This window comes from Odocoileus virginianus, chromosome 1 (genome assembly GCF_023699985.2).
Source record: "Odocoileus virginianus isolate 20LAN1187 ecotype Illinois chromosome 1, Ovbor_1.2, whole genome shotgun sequence".
Classification (NCBI taxonomy): Eukaryota; Metazoa; Chordata; class Mammalia; order Artiodactyla; family Cervidae; genus Odocoileus; species Odocoileus virginianus.
Window position 1 is genome coordinate 31,078,618 of NC_069674.1, and position 20,836 is coordinate 31,099,453.

Consider the following 20,836-nt stretch of genomic DNA (forward strand, 5'->3'; position numbering starts at 1 on the left):
TCACTATGAGTCGGACATGATTGAGCGACTTCACTTTCACTTTTCACTTTCATGCACTGGAGAAGGAAATGGCCACCCACTCCAGTGTTCTTGCCTGGAGAATCCCAGGGATGGGGGAGCCTGGTGGGCTGCCGTCTATGGGGTCGCACAGAGTCGGACACGACTGAAGCGACTTAGCAGCAGCAGTAATGTAAAATGGCAATGAAACAACTTATTTCAAAGATCAAAGTAGTTGTATATTCAGACTATTTGTATGTATTCAGAATACATCACAATTTTAAAGCTATCCTAACAGGAAAGTTTAAGACTGGAAGAGGTTTTTGCTTTTGTTCGTTTTTGTTTTAAATACTTTTCCCTAGGAGTTCATCTTAAACCTAGACATTTTTAACAACTGGTCAAAATATGGTCCTAGTTCTAGTCATTTAATTTTGTGTTTCCTTTAGAAATACCATTCAGATGACCCGGTCTCTCATGGGCACTTAGTTACTATGATGGCCCAGGAGTGATCTGGCTAGAGGTTAACCAAAACCCATGGTTTCTTTTTAGTTAAACTGTACATATTATAATATGTCTAATCATATGTTTAAAACATTGAATTGCCAAACATATTAAGATATGATATTTTTTGTTCACATGGGACATGAATTTGTCAGTTTTGTAGCACTGGATCTTTTAAGGTCACACTCCTTGAAAAAAAGAAAAAAATGACCAAGTACAAATTGGTCAGTGAGAACCTGACCAATATCAGTAGGAAGACTCTGAATCTTAAGCCATGTGTGCTCATGAGCTTTTGTCTCAGACACACGGAAAGCTATATGTATGAAACACAAGATTTCAAGCTTAATGACTGCATTGTTATCTACAGCTTAATTATTCTGTTGGTTTAAAGTTGTTGTGTTTTTTTTTTTTTAATCTTAAGGCATATGCGACAACCCTGAAAAGTGAGTCAGCGTTAATGCTCTGGATTGTATCAATGCTAAAATGGATATTCTCTTAGATTCCCCAGATCCATTTCTTCCCTAGTGGTATTACTTGATAAGATTTTGCATTCTGATTGATGCCATGTTCACAAGGACAACTAGGAGATTTTACCAAATAATTTTCTGAATAAATATTCCCCTCCTCTTTAAGCCCCAAAACCTCACGCAAAATGAAGTAAGAACAGTTTGCTTCGACTCACTCTTGGTGGAAAACATTCTTCTTTCCTTAGAAGTTCTTACAAACATTTGCTTTATAATCTGATCCAGAGTTTTGGTGAGGATCAGTGTTAACCTTAGCAATATGTAGTTTCTGAATTCTTTCTCACTTTTGTAAATCTGGATCCTTGCCAGTATTCTGGTATCACACCACACTCTTACCCTCTTACCAAACCTTTTAAACTTCGCTCTGCTCTATTCAAACCTCTATTTTCTTCTCTCCTCATTCTCAGCAGATGGTTTTCCTGATAACAGAGGCAGTAGAAGCCACCAGATAAAAACTCAACTCTTCCTAGCATTAAAACATCAAAACCCACCAGGACCAACCAAACCCACCTTTTCTCTTCTCATCCTGTTGTAACTGAGAGTGGTTGTTCTACTTTCTTTCTAGTTTCTGCATTTGTGTTCTAATCCATTCTTTATCATCCTCTCAGTAATTGAACACAATTGTTGCCCTCCATTTTGTATTTTCAATTTTGCTTTCTTAAATGGATCATTCTTACCAGCTCAAACCCAGATCTCTCCTATTTAAAAGGAGAGATCTTTTGAATCTCTAATTCAACGCCTAGTATTCATTTTACCTCTCCCCTTTTCTTCACAGTAAAGTTCCCAAAACACATGTCATCTATCTTCTCTATATCCTCTGACAATTTCTTTTCTTTAGAATCTTTATTTTTTGGTAAGTTTTTTTTTTTTTTTTTTTTTTAAATCTTTGTTGTGCAGCACATGGGAGCTTAGTTCCCTGGCCAGGAATTGAATCCGTGCCCCCTGTATTGGAAGTACGGAGTCTCAACCACTGGACCACCAGAGACTAGAAGTCCCTGATCTGACAATTTCTTTCAAATTCCACATAACATTGCTTCTCTTCCTCTTTGCTTATTATCCCACACAAACCTCCTTTATCATCCTCCTACTATAAGCTATGTAGACTTCTATAACATTGTTCTTAAAACATAATGCCAGTCACCCTTTATTCTGTTACATTTTTGGGGAAATTAAAAACTATACACACACAAAACACAAATTTCCCTTTCATCGCTGTGAGAGTCTTAGAATCTGATGAAGGTGATGGACCTTTCATTAATCCAACCGACTAAGTCTTGTACATCTCTATGGGGTCACACTGTCTCATGTCAACATTTCAAGAAGAACGTAAGATTCATGTTCTATGATTACTTTATACATATATGAAAATACAAATATTTTAATGGACACTGTTTCCCATAAAGTCTTATTAAGTTATTGTGAATCTTTCCTCCTCTATGGTTTTGATATGGATCACACCTCTTATCCTTTATGATATCTATTAAAATTTTTTATTGAAAAGCCTTGATTGTGCTGGAGATACTTTGTCTTTCAAAGTCAGACATTCCTATTGGAAGAAAACTTGAGGAACATTCCCCAAACTATTCATTTCCACGTTGATGTTGTTTAGTTGCTCAGTCATGTCTGACTCTTTTGCAACACTGTGTATTGTAACCTGCCAGGCTCCTCTGTCCATGGGATTGCCCAGGCAAGAATACCGGAGTGGGTTGCCATTTCCTTCTCCAGGGGATCTTCCCGACCCAGGGATTGAACCTGCATCTCTTGCATTGGAAGGCATATTCTTTACCACTGAGCCACCAGGAAAACCCTTATTCAGGTTTAAAACCATTACTGATACATTCCAGGTGTTTGCCAACTTCTATCATTCATTCCTGCATGAATCGATGAATGTGAATAGTTTTATGAACTGTGTTTGTGTCCCCTCTAAATTCACATGCTGAAATCCTACCCTCTCAAAGTGACAGTCTTAGGAATTGGGGCCTTTGGGAGTCATTAGTTAAATGAGGTCATAGGTGGAAGCCTCATGAATGGGATTAGTGCCTTTTTATTGAGTCATAAAAGGTTACTTCTTCTGTTCTTCTCCACCACGTGAGGACACAAGTCTGCAGTCTACAACTGGAAGGGTGTTTGACACACATCACACACACACACAGATATGCTTAGCTGAATTCTGTTGTGAACTCTTGATGAAATGTGGACTGCTCATTTCACTAAAATAGTCTTTTGTAAGAGAGAACTGCCATAAGATAAAAAATCACTGAGGTAATGGTTCATGTGAAAACACAACCTAACCACTATTTACTGCTAGATAAGAATATTACATTTTCACAAGTTATCAGCTCATACACATATATGTACTAATGGACACATTCATACTACCATTAACAATAGAAAACCTGGATTTAACATATTATTTCAGTTTTGATGAATAGCATATTTGGGCTTAGGATGAAATATAAGATACAGTCATTTTCTATTTCAAAAATTAAGACAATGTTAAAATTTATAAATATCCTTAAAGGCCCATTTACTTAAAGGACCTTGTGTTGGCAACAGATTTTATAATATGCATAGTTCAAACAAGAATAATCAAATTAAATGGGCAAAAGAATATATACACTTTATATTTTGGTTCACATTTATTATCAATCTATCAATCACTGGTTAAATTAGTAAAAAATAAGCTGTAGCAACATTATGAATTGCTTAAATATTACTTTAGTTTGTTAGAAACATTTAGAAAATGAAAAAGTTCCAATTTGCAGCTACAGTTCATAGCTATCATTAAAGTTCATCATTTTTCTAATTATCAACAAACCTTTCCTATCTCTTTTTAAAAACTATACCAATTAAAGTGTTTTTCAAATTCTTCATAAAAATCATGTTATTAATTATACATTAATCTACAAAGCTCAGCAACTAATCCTACAACCAATGAATCATGCATGCAACACGAACTTTTTATTAATGCAACATCTGAAACCTAACCAATAATTCAAAATAGACTTTTTAATATTTAAGCACTTGAATAAAAAATAGCTATAATACCTTGATTATTTCTTCAGTTCCAATTAATTCGGGAAAGAGGTCAAGTTCTACAAGATTAAAAACAAAATTATTAACATTTTTATTCAACTATTTCAGCTTTATTGGTCTACTTTTGGATGGAAAAATAGAAAAGGAGAAAAAATAATACTGGAAAATACAGAATTGCTCAAAGAAAAATTCAAATTTAAGTTTTCAAGACTACTGAACATTACATAACACAGCACTTTGTAAACACAGAGGAAACTGCACTCAGAACCTTGATTGCTATCCTCCACTCCAAGTCCTTTCCCTATTTCCACCCCAACTGTGATTGAAACTAAGAAGGAAAAGAAGACAGCGAGACTGATATTACTGGGTGCAAAGAAACCCAAGTAATTTTTCCTCAGTGCAGACTTCCTGCTGATAAAAGCATAGCTGGGAAAATGCCAGGGGATAAGTGATAGATATTCTTATTCAACTACTTATTCCTTAAGGCCTTCTTCTGACTGAAGGTCAAACAGGTACTTTTTAAAAATTAATTACTTCCTGGCGGTGCAGGGTCTTCAGTTGCTGCGCGAGGGGCTTCCCCTAGGGTGGTGAGCAGAGGCTGCCCTATAGCTGCGGTGCATGGATTTCTCTTGTTGCAGGGGTCGAGAGCGTGGTCTTGGTAGTTCGTACATGTGGACTTTGCTCAGCAGCATGTGGAATCTTCCCGGACCGGAGACCAAACCCACGTTCCCTGGATTGGCAGGAAAATTCTTAACTACTGCCCCACCAGGCAAGTCCCAAATAGTTCTTTTTACCCTTCGGATTTGGGCTCATACGTATTTGTACACAAGGTACTGTCCCAGGTAAAACGAGAATGTTTTCTAGCAGGTCCCGCCTGGATTGGCAGCAGGAAGGGCACATCAGAGTGATTCCCATGACTTCTTCCCAGGGATACTCAACTAATACTGCTTATGAAAAGAATGTAAGGACCAAGATCATTTAAGTCTGACTTTCCTAACTGGACAGAATCAGCATATTTCATGTTGCTGTGCTGTGCTTAGTCGCTCAGTTGTGTCTGACTCTTTGCGACCCCATGGACTGTAGCCTGTCCATGGGGATTCTCCAGGCAAGAATATTAGACTGGGTTGCCATACCCTCCTCCAGGTGATCTTCCCAACCCAGGGATCAAGCCCAGGTCTCCCACATTGCAGGCGGATTCTTTACCATCTGAGCCACCAGGAAAAGCCCATGAATACTGGAGTGGGTAGCCTAGCCCTTCTCCAGGGGATCTTCCCGACCCAGGAATCGAACCAGGGTCTCCTGCATTGCAGGCGGATTCTTTACCAGCTGAACTACCAGGGAAGCTGAGTCTAAGGATAGCTCAATCCTAAAACAAGACCCATCAGTAAATGTTAGAAAAGATTAGGAGCTACTAATAGTTCTCTCTCTCCAACAAGCAATCTAGGCCCTCTGCCAAGTTACTGATGGGCTTGAGGACCACCTGTCCTCACTCTTCATCCAAGTTGCATCAGGGAGACAGAAGATAGGGTAACTATTAGGGCTTGAGCATTATTACAAACATACCCTTCTTATTCTTATTATTTTAGAGAATCTATTCCATCTCCAAAGTTTATGCTTTTCACTATCCTAAAGCTGCTTATGTCCTATTTTTTTTATGCCTCTGTAGATCCTCAAAGGAAATGCATGTTCTACAGAATTTTCAAAGGCATAAATGAACTAACATTAAGTATTTATCAAATCCAGGCCTGCTTTATCATATAGACTGTCTTGGGTTTATTTTCACAATAGAACTTCTAGTTACTAAGAAATGTAAAACTATAAAATACAGTAATATGCTTGAATTTTATTTAGAAGAAAATTCAAGTAAAATATAGAAGCCCAGCCCCCATGAGGTTTTAGATAAAATTAATACTATTGACTTGTTAATTTTAAAGTTACTTACCCTGAACAATTTTTGGTGCTATAAAAATGAAAATAGTCACTGTAAACAAACATATCTTAAATTTTAACTCTCAATTATTATTATTTTCTTGTTAAAACTAACCATAAAAGAATCTGACAACTTTCATTTGGATCTTTAGTGTTCTCCTTTTTCTATTTATATCACTGTGAAACCCTTTACTCACCCTGTTTTTCATGCCATTTAGTCTTTACTTTTTAAAATTAAAATGATTTCAATAGTGTGATACAACTGTGTCTCTATAACCTCCAAGGATACCAATATAATGTGAATTTAAAAATGGGATTCAACTGAACTGTGAGAGAGAAATAAAAAGAACCTTTAATATGATTTTCTAAAAACTACAATTAGAGAAGTTCATGCATGTAAAAATCTCCAATTTCAGCATATGGGACAATACATAATTTTATTAAAAATATTTTTATATGGAGTCACAGCTTTTCATGTACTTTTAAAATACTTTAATGCTAATAAGGGCAAATCATAGTCAAATAATTATTCTGAGATATACATATATATTATAGAGTAATTTTATTCTGTTAAGAAGCTACAGAAAAACATTTCAATGAGAGTCCATTCTCTTCAACATGCTTACAGAGGTGTTTTTAAAAAATGGTCTAACTTCATCTAACTTAACATACTTTTAATGACCAAAGGTGATTCTCTTATTAATTGTCAGGGTCAGGGTGGAGTGTATATAATTATCACTTTGAGGACAAATTTTTTCTTTCAGTACTCTGTGTGTACTGCATTTCATTAATTGTTAGCCTTTAATCAGAGCATAATTTAACTATATAGATTATAATTCCCATTAAGCTAAAATACATAATTCTACTTAGTCATACTGTCTACGAGTACTGGGATCAGTGAGTTCTACTATAAGTGGCTTTGCTGTTTACTGCAATAAAAAGAAGGTTCCTTTAGGCCCCCTCAGGCCTTAGGAGCAGAATCTACAGGTCCAAGAAACTCTTTGATCTTTTTTTACTTCATGGCACACTCATGGGTGAATCAGGTGTGGGTGCCTTCATGTTGGTATGTAGAAACTCACTTTGAAGGATCTTCATTGTGATTTTCTACTAGACTCAGATCATTTGAATTGACTGAAATACTGGGGTTATCCAGGAATACTTTAAGAGCCCTGCCAAAATAACACAGAAATCTTCTGCTGAGACTCCTTGGAACAATTCTGAAATAAAATAATTTTACAAGATTGCTTCTAACTCCCTGGAGAATCTGAGCCACACTCCTGGGTCTGAGAGTTCACAGCACTCAAGGTCTAACTCTGCTGACTGACGAAGGTCTCAGGATGGGTCCCCACTGGCCTGCTGTTGTTATTGTTGAGTCGCTAAGTCGTATCTGACTCTTTGTGACCTCATGGACTGTAGCCCACCAGGCTCCTCTATCCATGGAATTCTCCAGGCAAGAATACTGGAGAGGGTTTCCATTTCTTTCTCCAAGGGATCTTCCTGACGCAGAGATTGAATCCTTGTCTCCTGCCATTGCAGGTGGATTCTTTACCACTGAGTCAACTGGGAAGTCCTTCTTTGGCCTTCTGCTTCCTTGCAAATAATAACTAACATTTTAGTGGTCACAAGTCTGACTCAGGCACTACTGGGGTTTACAGAATCTTCTCACTTCATCAAAACAGACTCCAAGAAGGCTGCGAAAACTGTCCAGTAGTGAAGACTGTCAATATATTTTTTGATTGAACACTTAAAATTCACAGTTATGGGATAACAGAATAAAACCTATGGGTCATTCTGGTTTTGTTAGATTTTTTAAAAGAGCATGTTACTCACCATTCCACAAAACAAAAAAGCAACACTGATGTAGGTAGGCAAGCAAGGCTTATTTAACTGTTCAAAGGTTTTAAGCCAACTTTCACAGTGCGAAAAGGCAAAAGCAATGTAAACTGCAATCTTTCTAAAAGGTGATTTTTAAAATATCATTATATAACAGCACCTGTAGTGTAGTATGGTACAGGCTGAACAAGGATAATGTAGAGTGATTTAACAAAGACAGTTGTTATACAAATGAAAAGGACACAAAACAGGAAAATGCATTGATCTAATCCACCATGTATTTAAATTGAATACACATGATTATCAAGACCCTAAGACATGTACTTAAATAATGTCTTCTATAACTATAATAATTAGATCTATATTATAGAAATAAGCATAATTATAGCTACAACCAAATAAAAAAGTTTTAAAAAAGAATATCCACTTTAGTCTAATCTTGAAAAGGTTTAAATTCTTTTCTGAACATAAGTTTATGCATTTATTTTAAAATAGCAATTTATAATAATATCTGATGGACACTATGGTGATGCTGTTGTATACAACAGATGTAATTAAAATGCACAAGCAATAAATTAATCAAATTAGCCAACTTTAAATGCACAATTTGGAAGATTGAGTTTTACTTCACAGATATTGATTAGAATATTTAAAATCTGTGACTGAAAGGATGAGGGCAATTTTACGTGACCTCTGTCATTCCTTTTTAACAGAAGTAACAAATAGTACAGTCTTTAGAAAACAGCTTATCCAAAATAATAATAGAATAAGTCAATAAGGTACATTGCAACACTAGGTAGTGAAATAACATGATTAATAGGATGAAATGGTACTAGTAAAACCCATGAAATAAACAGCAAACTCAAAAGACACTTGTATCTATATTAGCCACATAAATCGTAAAATTTACAAATCTTGTAGGAACCATCACACTGAACCACAGGACAGTACTGCTGTCAAGACTTTTACTGCTATGTATTTACTATAGAAACAATATTTAAGATAACGTAATTTCAATAATGAACTAAAAATATATGGACTGAAATGCCATTGTAGTCTTCCTGATCAGAAAGAATGAGTTCTGGAGAGAACCAATATTTTCCTTATAAAAATAGAAAGAGCTGAAACTTTGCATAAATTGGTGTTCAATGAAGAACTTTCTGGAATAACTAAGGGATAAACTAAATTTTAACCCTTGATTTTTAAGAGTAATATCATACCAGAATATCAAATCAAATACCACCTTTTACTAAAACATATTAATGTACAAAATGCATTGAGAAATCCATGGAGATTAAGTGATGTGTCCAAGCTAGCATCTCATTAGTTCAATGGTGTCCCGATCCTTTGAATAAATAGAAATTAAGTTATAATACTTTCTATTTTGTACAAATGTGAAAGTGCTACAAATGATACAAAAACTTTGTACTTTGTGCCAATATAGACTCAGTCTAAAAGGATCACTCAGAAATTACATCTATAGATAATAGACATTTGATCTATTTTTCCATATGCAATAAGCTTCTTTCTTAAAAATAAGAAAGAAAAAATAAAAAAAGTCTAAACTTTTAGCATAGTGGCTAGAGTAAGAAGCGTTAGTTGCTCAGTTATGTCAGACTCTTTGCAACCCCACAGATTGTAGCCCGCCAGGCTCTGCTATCCATGGAGTTCTCCAGGCAAGAATACTGGAGTGGGCTGTCATTCCCTTCTTAAGGGAGAGTTAGAAAATGCACAACATAAATAGCTAAAATTATTTTTTTGACTGGGAAATTGTACTATGTTCAGAAATTAGTGTGGTATAATTAAACCAAGACAGTAAAATTAAATGAATGGTTTTAATATAATTCATCACCTAAAATACACAATAGGACTAGAGAAGATTTTTATATATCATATTTAATCAATTCACATGCAATATTGGCCAAAATAGTCAACGGTGCACTGCTAAAGATGTCATTTTTGGAATGGATCAATATGTGGAACTTCAGTGAGGGATGACATTCAAAGGAAAAGCATCATATGGTACAGCTGACACCATGGTCAGTTAATTTGATACTCACCTTTCACTTAGAGCTCACATTTCATTTAAAAATAATCTGATTTTGCAAAATAACGCTAAACAAAAACAGAAGGAAAGATGGCTATACCTAGGACATGAGGCAGGTCATAATATTATTTTTAAATAATGATATTGCCATTATGAGAGAGATGTCCTGTGCTTAGTCGCTCAGTCATGTCTGACTCTTTGCAACCCCATGGACTGTAGTCCACCAGGCTCTTCTGTCCATGGGGACTCCCCAGGCGAGAAAGCTAGAGTGGGTTTCCATGCCCTCCTCCAGGGGATCTTCCTAGCCCAGGGACTGAACCCAGGTCTTCTGCATTGTAGGCGGATTCTTTACCATCTGAGCTACAAGGGAAGCCCATCATGACAGTAGTAATGTTCATTAGCTGTAAATGTTCTAAGTTGGGAAATACTTCGGCAAGTTTTATGGCCTGCAGCTTGGAAGGACCCAGAATCTAACATCTAATGTTCTGATAAATTCTTTAACTTAAAAACACAACTAGTTAAGAACAACTATGATGTTATGAACAAGCTTATAATAGATTAAAATCCTGCTATGGCACAGACCACAAAGGAAAATCAAGAGACATCAGTTTTCCTTCTATATGTAAAAGTGAAACATGCTCCAATTAATATCACCTGTAACAACTGCTATTAAAAACCTGTGAAAATTTCAGAGAGTAGCCTCATAATAGGGATGACCAAAGAATATTTACATTTATGTATGTGTGTGTTTGTATACATTTATGAAAATGCATATGCATGATATGTATGTGTGTATATATGTATATACATATATATGTACTATATAAATTCCACTTATTACCTTAAAATTGCTTCTACTAACAAAAGAAAGACTTTAGTTATGTACATTTGTAAATTGTCCAATTATGATAGGCAGCACTTCCTTCAATTATTGCATATGCTTTGAGATCAAAGATTTTCCTGTAATACTTGGAGAAGATGCATGCAAATAAAACACAATCAGAAACAACTTTTTTGCTTGCTTTTATGGAATAAAACTGGCAAACCTAACAAGAAAGATCCCCCTCACCACTAGTTTATAAAAGATAGATGAAAATATCTAAGATAAACTTCTGAGATGCTTTGTATAGGTATTTCAAAGTACCTCCCATGATCCTTGAATCATGTACATACTTACTACAAAATACTTTGGGGGCTGAAAGAAGGAGGAAATAAACACAAATGAAACAAACTCTTCATTATTCAAAATCAAAGTCTTTATATTTTCTTAGCTATTTTCATTTGACAACCAGTACAGATATTACAATAGGTTTGGCCGTTCTTATTTTACAAAGAGAAAACTTCAATATTAAGAATAAATTTACTAAAAAAAAAAGAATAAACTTACTTATTGTGTTATACCATATCTGCTGAATGAAAATGAAAAATGAGCTCTGTGCTTTACAAAATTACCTGATAATCCAGACTAAAAAAGAAATCACTTTGCCTTTTGGACAAAGAATATAAAGTCAGAGAGAAAGCACCAATGCATTCAGAAATTAAACTAGTCTCCTTTATTTAATAAGGCATATCAGGGGGCACTTACCAGGGTCATCAGAAGGCATGTCCACAATCAGCTGGTCACTGTATTTTCCATATAAGCCATTAGTGCATATGGCTACTATTTGAAGAACATAACTCATATTGGGTAGTAAATTATTAAGAATAGCACCCTAAAAGAAAGATGGCAATAACTATACAAATCTGTCATTCTCAGAGGCATGCTAACATACTGGACATCTCTTCTTAGAAAACATTTTCTCATTTGTCAATTAAAAAAAAAATTGTATTTTATTAACCTGAGAAAAAATTTTACACAATGTTGTTAGGCTGAGCTTGTGATATTTGTGAATCAGGAAGACACTGGTAAACTATGCTTTTATTTATTTATTTATTTTTGCTCTGTAAAAATCAGATTTAGTTTCAGAAAATTTCGTTTTTAACTCAAACTCATGAAATTCATAAATAAGTAGCCCAAAGCATAAATTACTAGTTTAGACAAACATGTAGCATTTATAAGAAGCAAAATGTGAAAAACTAATTTCTTTCTTTTCCTTAACAATATGTAAACCAGACTAATAGAATTACTACCTTCTTCACATCATGAAATGAAAAATAGTATATTCTCACAAATTTCACTTACAAATTTCTCAATTCACAGTGTCTCTGTTCTAGACATCTGAATTAAAAAGTTGTTACAAATCTCCTCATTTGGTTTATATGATATTCCACACCAGTTTTTGTTTAGATGCAGGTTCCTAAGGCTTGAGGTCTCCTGCTGTCTGCATTCAGAGTTCAGTGTCTTGGACCTGCACTGGGGGCTTCCCTAAGCCACACCAGATGGGACTTTCTCAATTACACCACAACTACCAAGGAAAAGTTAATACTGAGATGCTGAGAATCTGTACTTTATTTTCTTTAATTCTTGTCACGGGTGGAGAGGAAGAAGACATACATCATTTCCTAAGGATTACCTGCCTCGTGTCCCAAAAGTTCTGTCTCAATTGACTTCACATTTGTTACTTGGAAATTTGAATCAAAGAAAAGGACTTTCAAGACCTCTACACTATTTTCTACTCTATTTCCCTTGTGCTGATACAGTATGATGAGGAAACAATAGGCAACTGTATCAGAGCACTGATATTCTAGATCCAATTCTTTCCCTAACTGGAGTTGTTCTGTTGCTAAGTCGTGTCCGACTCTGCGACCCCATGGACTGCAGCACACCAGGCTTCCCTATCCTTCACTATCTCCTAGTGCTTGCTCAAACTCATGTCCATTGAGTCAGTGATACTATCCAATCATCTCATCCTCTGTTGTCCCTTCTCCTCCTGCCCTCAATCTTTCCCAGCATCAGGGTCTTTTCCAATGAGTTGGCTCTTCACATCAGGTGGCCAGAGTGTTGGAGTTTTAGCTTTCAGCATCAGTCCTTCCGATGAATATGCAGGACTGGTTTCCTTGAGGACTGACTGGTTTGATCTCCTTGCTGTCCAAGAGGCTCTCAAGAGCCTTTTCCAGCACTGCAATTTGGAAGCATTAATTCTTTGGCACTCAGCCTTCTTTATGGTCCAATTCTCACATCCAACTGTGATAGTACAAAGTATTTCACTGTTCTTTGAGTCCTTTTCTTTGTAAACAAAGTCTATACTAGATGATATCCAGTTATTATCGGCAAAGTTGTAGTCTCCAAGTAATTAAAAATATTAGTAAGAACCTAGGGTTGCAATTCATGGGGTTGCAAAGAGTCAGACATGGCTGAGCGACTGAACAGAACTGAAATCAGGGCTTGGATGGTAAAGAATCCACCTGCAACGCAGGAGACATACATTTGATCTTTGGGTTGAGAAGATCTCCTGGAGAAGGGAATGGCTACCCACTCCAGTATTCTTGCCTGGAGAATTCTATGGACAAGAGGAGTCTGGCAGGCTATAGTTCATGGATTCACAAAAAGTCAGACATGACTGAGCAACTACATTTTCACTTCACTAGTATCAATCACTGTAAATTTTCAATAATTAAATATAGCTTCCGTGTCCCTATCTCCCCACTAGAGAACTTCATACAAAGCCTAAAGTCATCAAAGGCAACAATATATAATCATTTGTAAGTTCTTATCCTAGATATTAAACTACAATGACTACAATGCTATCAATACATGAAATAATTGATCTTATAGTTACCAAATCTTGATAGCCATCTGTCAAAAACTCATGCTTGGTTTGGTCTTCTCCCTCCAACTGCTGGTACAGAACGGCAAACTTCTCGATCATGGTATCATAAACTACTCGAGGTCTCTCCCATGTAACAAGAAGGCTAGTATAATTCTCTGGGTCAGCTTGAACATTTTCTGGTTCTGAACTACAAACTTCAGAGGAAAAAAAAAAATACAGTTATTGACACAACTGTCACCCTCTAGAATCTTAACAAGTGAAACACATTCTATGAACATTTTTGTTGTATTTTAATAGAGGGTGAAGAGTTACACTTTCCCACTGTGGCTCTTTTGTTCATGCCATTTCCTGTATCTGAAATACTTCTCCATTCCCCACTGTGAAGGAAAAAGATTGCCTGCCTTGCTAGTAAACAAAGGATGTTACAACCATCAAGCCATCACATTAGACCCTCCCTAATGGTGTACCTTGAGGAAACTCAGGATGAGAAAAGACAGGAAACCGGTCCCAGGTAGCCTGAGGTCTATACACAAGGAGCGATTTCAATGAGACCAGACTCTTGAACCTTCCCATACAGAGAAAAGTGCTAACTTCCTTGAGAGTTTTGGTTTTCTCTAATTAACAATGAATATTTTTTTCTCTAATGGTGTTCCTACTATGTGGTCTTTGATGCAAAAACTCCTACTTATCCTGACTCCCAGCCTTGCTTCTTTAGAGCAGCCCCTCAGTGTGATCTGAGAAACCTGTCTCCCAGGGTTGAAGTCCTCAGAACGGCCACCAAATAATCCATAACTTTTGACTTTTAGGCTTGTGCATTTTTTTCAATCAACACCTCCTACCTCTGTTCAAGTCTGACCTTCAAAGAATGTCGTTACCAAGTGCAGTATCCTCTGTTACGCGCCCTCTGACTTCTGCTGGCTTGCTATCTGTCATTTTCAATTGTCTGTCTTGTCTTACCACAATTATTGCATTAATTATATGTTCCCTTATATTTTTCTCTTCTGAACAAGTCTTTGCTCCTCTGTGTGTGCGTGCTAAGTCGCTTCAGTCGTGTCCAACTCCTTGTGACCCTATGACTGTGGCCTGCTAGGCTCCTCTGTCCATGGGATTCTCCAGGCAAGAATACTTGAGTGGGTCGCCAGTGGATCCTCCTCCAGGGGATCTTCCCGACCCAGGGATTGAACGCACATCTCTTACAACAGGTTTTTTTTTTTACCACTAGCACCACTTGGAAAGCCAATCTTTATTCTGCGAGTAGATTATAAGCATAAGAACCAGAGTTTTTTTTTAATTTCTATATTGCATAAAAAACTGTCTTGAATGTGTGGGGAACACAAATTTATTTTCAGAAATAAACAAAGGATATCTTCAAGTTTATGGTGTTTTTATTACTCTTATTTGGCACCTGGCAAATATGCTTAGCTCATATGAGGAGAATTTCAAAACTAAAAGATGGTCTTGTTTGTAAACCTTTGAAATAATTAAAAATTCCCTATCACAGAAAACCATAGGAGAACAACTGAAACTATTATTTCAATATTTTTAGAACTGCTGACAAAAAAGTCCCACTTTGGCCTCATAAATAGATTAAGCAATTAATTTCAGAGAATTATAAGATATGTCTGTCTCAGCTGAAAAAATATTTTGAAACTTGTTTGGGGACTTCTTAAAATGAACTGAAGCCCGTCCTGGGACTCGTGCCAAAAATGCAGTCCCATCAGAAAGAGCACTCTGATACTTTCTGAAATACATTCATAATGTGATCATCTGAACTACTTGTGAAGAAAAAAATTAAAAAATTTATGATATCATGCTAATGAAGCACAGTACTAAATATAATATCTTCCAGGCTGGAGAGATTTGGGGAAGAGAGGAAAAGAAAGGTCTCCAAGGTCAAAGAGTAATCATTATGCTCACAGAATCCAGGCTTTGCTTTAAAGGTATACCTGAAGTTACCAAGTCAGCACACGAGACCACGCAGTCAATTGAAGTCAACCAATCATCACCACTACCAAAACTATTTCTAGGACTCAATGGAAACAAGCAAACAGCACCATGAGAATGTGACCAAAAAGCCTTTTTGTCTTTACTGGGCTGTAGTTTTCCCCATGAACACAGGAGGGCACCCAAAACTAACAACTGACCTTATCAATGGAAACATTTTATATACAGTATTCGATAATAGACATTTTAGAATATGTATGCTATGCTAGCAGTGGTATACGAATGATTCAGAGCAATATAAATACATATACACATATATTCTTTAAATCAATATAGGAATAATTTTATATGAGTTAGAGACAGAACTTTTCACTGTTAAATTATAATATTATTTGTTTATCAAGGATATAGGGTGCAGTGTTCCTTTGGAAATAAGAGAACAATTCTTTCATTATCAAAAAACATGAATTCAGAACAAGAAAATGTATTCCTATTTAGGTCTAGACGGCATCATCGTAACTCTATCTAGTGACACTTCTACAAGTGTCCACCAGATGGCAGAAGACCATCACATCATCTCAAAAGTGAGGCGGTCACTTAAATTATCATTAGAGACACAAAATTAGTCTTGCTTCTGATGAACCTCATGTCTGATTTTAAAACGCTGAAAGTGATTTTGGACAATATCATTTGTAGATTTTGTTCAAAAGTCAACCTCACTTTGCATAGAGTGAGAATGATTTAAAGTGAACTATCCTTTCCTCAAAGATGAAACTATCTTAAAATGCATGAGTTTTATGCATGCAAACAAAACATAAAAATCTGAGAAAAATATAAAATTACTGACTTCAAAATACACAAAGGGCTGCTTCCTAAATAGTGCAAGGAATTTTGATCAGGCATCTGTGTTTATCTCACCTTAGTATTAGAAATCAGCAGGTACTTCAAATTCTAAGAATCAGCATTAATATAAAATAGGACTGTAAAAAGAAATTCACATTTCTTTGCCACCAGGTTTTAATTCATTTACTTTCTTCTTTATATATCTGTAAAGCTTATTAGTAATTTAATAGTTCAAATGTATATTGTAATTAGAAGCTTATTTTTAAACACTCCTTTTGTTTATTGATAATCATAGCTTAGTAACACATTATAAGCTATAGCTGAAGCTTAACTTTTAGATGCTGAAATACAGAATGTATAAAAAAAAAACTTTAGAACGTATTCAAGAGAAAGAATAATACTTCTATATATAGTCTATGACCTTGCCAACGGGTTACTCTTCTAAGTTAGGACAGGATCTCCTAAATAACAATCCTGCTAATTTACCACTTGGTGTTCAGACGTAAAACTGGGTAATGTTTCAGACATAAAACTGACTACAGAGTAAGTTATTAATTTTCACTAATTTTTCCAAGCTTCCCTTGTTCTTCATATTAAAATTAGTTTATCTTATTAGAAGGACATACAGTTTATAAAGCATATTATCTGGATTGAAAAATCAAGAAGGGCTTTCCAGATCAACATATACTGACACCAATTACAAGCTACATAATAAGACAGTAACAAAAATATAATTTCCTTGATTATAGTGAGCTCAATACTATGTTGTGGAGAAGGAAATGGCAACCCACTCCAGTACTCTTGCTTGGAGAATCCCATGGACAGAGGAGTCTGGTGGGCTACACAGTCCATGGGGTCACAAGAGTCAGACACGACTTAGCAAATAAACCTACCTACCAGAACTATGTTGAGGTCCCATTTCCTTCTTTAGGAATGAATCACATGCCCTGATTCCTTTCTATGAGCTACATGTGACCTGGATCACAGTCACTGATTCTTTAAGGAACAGTGACCAAGGAGAATCTGGTTCCTGCAAGCTCGAGGCTATGAGCCAGGCTGTGACAAAGCTGGGGTCCTTGTCAAGTCGCACAGAATACAGGCAATACTTTAGTACAAGTGCAAGCCAGATGGCACTAGCAGTAAAGAATCTGCCTGCCAATACAGGAGACACAAGAGATGTGGGTTCAATCCCGGGGTCCAGACCATCTCCTGGAGGAGGGCATGACAACCCACTCCAGTATTCTTGCCTGGAAAACTCAATGGACAGAGGAGTCTGGCAGGCTACAGTCCATGGGGCCTCAAAGAGTTGGACACAAGTGCAAAGGATCCTCACATATAAAGAATGAGAGGTTCTTAATTAAAAACTTGCTTTTAACGTTCACTTCTCATCTGCTTGGCTCCAGGCACTCTTGGACATACAAATAAAGGAGGTACCCTCTTTGCCTTCAGGAAACTCATTTCTAGGATAGCCTTTCACCCTTAAATATAGTAAGCCATTAAATGTAATGGGTGCTTTTAGTTTCCTAATCCTAGATTCCATTCACAGAGGAACGCAAAATAAAGTGTAAAAAAAATTTTGTCATTTAGCCAAATTAGGTTGTGCTTTTCAAAAGTATAGGTTTTTACCCACTAGAAATTGTAAAAACTTCACAAACATAGCTCACAAAGTCCTCCACCGTCTCATTACTTAAATGAATGGATATGAAGAGTGAACACCTACACAGGAATGTCCATGCCTTGCAAGTCCCATTTAACAGGCAAGGCACTGAGTGTCACGAGGAAACAAGAAAAAAAGGTAGGAAAAGAAAAGGAAATAAGTGAAGAAAAGCACAAAGGAGAACACGACAACTCTCACTGTGACAAGTCTCGTGATTAGCTCGTCATTAAAGCTGGTGCAGATGGTCCAGGGGAGACAGAAGCTCCCTTCTGCCTCTGCTGCTCGATGCGCCCACCTTGGGAAAGGGACACATGCCCTGGGGGAGAAGGTGCAGTCTTAGCTCCACGGATCGTGAATAAAAATGAAGAGGGAGGTGAAAAGATCGGGTGATGATTCTTGGGGAGTGGCAGAGAAAATGTCACTAGGTTTTTACCCAGTATTTCCCATTGTCTTGAGGTTTGGTACAGGTGAACACAGCCCATGGCAAAGTACTTCCATGAATGCACACTAGTAAATCCACCACCTTCTTGCTTGAGGTTTATGAGCCTCATTTTAAAAATTACCGAGACAGGTAATTTAATGACTACTGTGCGAAGAACCTGAAGAGTGACAGACTCAGAAGACAATCAATATTAAGGTTGTGATCTCCCTTCAGGGAGTAGGAGATGTTAACAGAACTAATGTAAAGATTGCCACAAATGCTAAAAATAATAACTAAAAATGATCTGTTATTGCTTTGTACTTTTCAATGATTACATGCCATTCCCTTTAGATAAGTAACCAAAAAAAAAAAAAAATCTTTCAAATCTTTCAGTCTTCTCTAGGAATACACAGTAACTTTGTCAACCATTCAATTCATAACATATAATCTTCCAAGAAGTAAATAACCTTCCTGTACTTTTCTCCATATAGTTAGAGCACAAAGTTAATGCACATGTGACCTTAATGAATGCTATTTACAACTACTGACCTTCTCAAGAAGGTGGGTCTCCTGATGCATAATTCATTGTGACATTTTCTCAGGAAATTACAGAAAATTTCTCATAGCTCAAATACAACATTAAGCTATGAAGACACGCTTTTCATGCTACCCTTCCTTGAAAATCATTTCATATTTTATAGTTTTTTTTAAAGTTTGCATTAAGTATGTTACAATGCTAGCAAATGAGATTTAAAGTGCATTTATAATTCTACTTAACAAATAAAAGCCTTAAACATGAAAAACTTGGATAGCACCCTATACTTGTGATAGCTTACCCTCCGTCTCTATATACAAATATACAGCTTCACACACACATATAAGAGTACATACACACACATACACACACACTGTATTAATAGAAGCTATGGATCTGGAGTATACAAGAGTATACACACACACACACACACACACACACACACACACACACACACTGTATTAATAGAAGCTACGGATCTGGAGTATATTATGTTCAAGGGACTGGACTGCCTTGCAAACTTTAACTTATTTAAACCTCACAACAACCCTACAAGGTGGCCATTTTAAAAAATTAAAAATATATATGTATTTTGGCCATGTCTTGTGGCCTGTGGGATTTTAGCTCCTTGACCAGCTACTGCACTCCTGCCCCCTGCAGTGGAAAATTGAAGTCTTAATCACAGGACGGCCAGGGAAGTCCCCATGTGGGCATTTTAAACTCATTTTATCAGTGAAGAGAATGAGGCTTAAAAAAACTAAATAACTTGACAATATTTATGTAACTCATGAGTATTTGCACTGGGCTTTGAAACCAAAAGCTGACTGGGCTTTAACGCCCCAGCTCCTTCCCACTGTACTTCCGGAGGCCCCGGCTTCTAGGGGGAGAGTCTTGCCAGCAGGAGGGGAGGGCAGCGGGGAGGCACTGTCCCCTGGGAGGCAGGGGACAAAGCTAGACATCACCTCCTCTACACGCATGTTATGTTTGTGAGGTTACTGACATATATTTCTCATTAACTAAAAGACAACTTTTACTAATTCCTTCAAGACCAAATGATTCTACTAAATTCTGTGATTCTTAGAAGAGCCAGCGCCCATTCCACGACGCCAAAAATACATGCCTTTTGATGAATAGCAATGCTATGCAAAAATGCAAAAATAGAGGACCGAGTTCTGGTAAAACACTCATTCACAAAAACTCACAAATGTTTATTGAGTTTTCCTACGAATGCAAAATAACAAATAAGGTTTGACCTCTCCCCCCAAGAAGTTTACATGGATATGCAGACCTCACATGGCTTCTGCGATTACTTGCAATGTATTTTGCAAAATATATTTTTCTACCATGCATTTACCAAGAGTAGGATTCTAACAATTTTCATGACATGTTTACCTTCTCTCTTGGTCAAAATGAGGATATTAGATATTTAAAATAGCAAAATTAAGAATAATCTGAAAGTCCCAAGCTGGGTGACAAATTTAATAAGTTGCTATGATGATACTATACATAAAATTAAGAATGGTATTAATGATATATATATATATATATATATCATTTAGTAATGCAAAATCAAAAAACAAAAGTATGATACAGCCTCATTTTTGTGAGACATAATAATATATTCTTAAGTTAAGAGAAAGGCTAGAAAGATATTCCCCAAAATTTTCATAGCAGTTATCTCTGGGTAATAACATTATAGGGGATTTTTATTTTCTTCTGTGTGCTTATCTATTTTTTCCTTTTTTACAATGTTCATGTAATAAAAACATACTTTCACATTAAATTTAATAAAGATTAAATCCTGAACATAAATGCAACCCTTAATTCTTATTTTCAAATTCAATTCAAGAAAGTAAAAG

At 36.3% G+C, this 20,836-nt stretch overlaps 1 protein-coding gene across 4 annotated transcripts in view; it reads right to left on the reverse strand.

Moving 5' to 3' along the window:
• PTPRZ1 (protein tyrosine phosphatase receptor type Z1) overlaps positions 1-20,836 on the reverse strand; it is a 195,400-nt gene that overhangs the window by 51,082 nt on the left and 123,482 nt on the right. For all 4 annotated transcript variants that reach the window (XM_020892535.2, XM_070466368.1, XM_070466384.1 and 1 more), the window contains exons 9-11: positions 13,587-13,771; positions 11,453-11,579; positions 4,071-4,117 (exon numbers count right to left, since the gene is read on the reverse strand). In XM_020892535.2, coding sequence (XP_020748194.2) covers positions 4,071-4,117; positions 11,453-11,579; positions 13,587-13,771 — 359 coding nt within the window. The remainder of the gene's footprint in view (positions 1-4,070; positions 4,118-11,452; positions 11,580-13,586; positions 13,772-20,836) is intronic.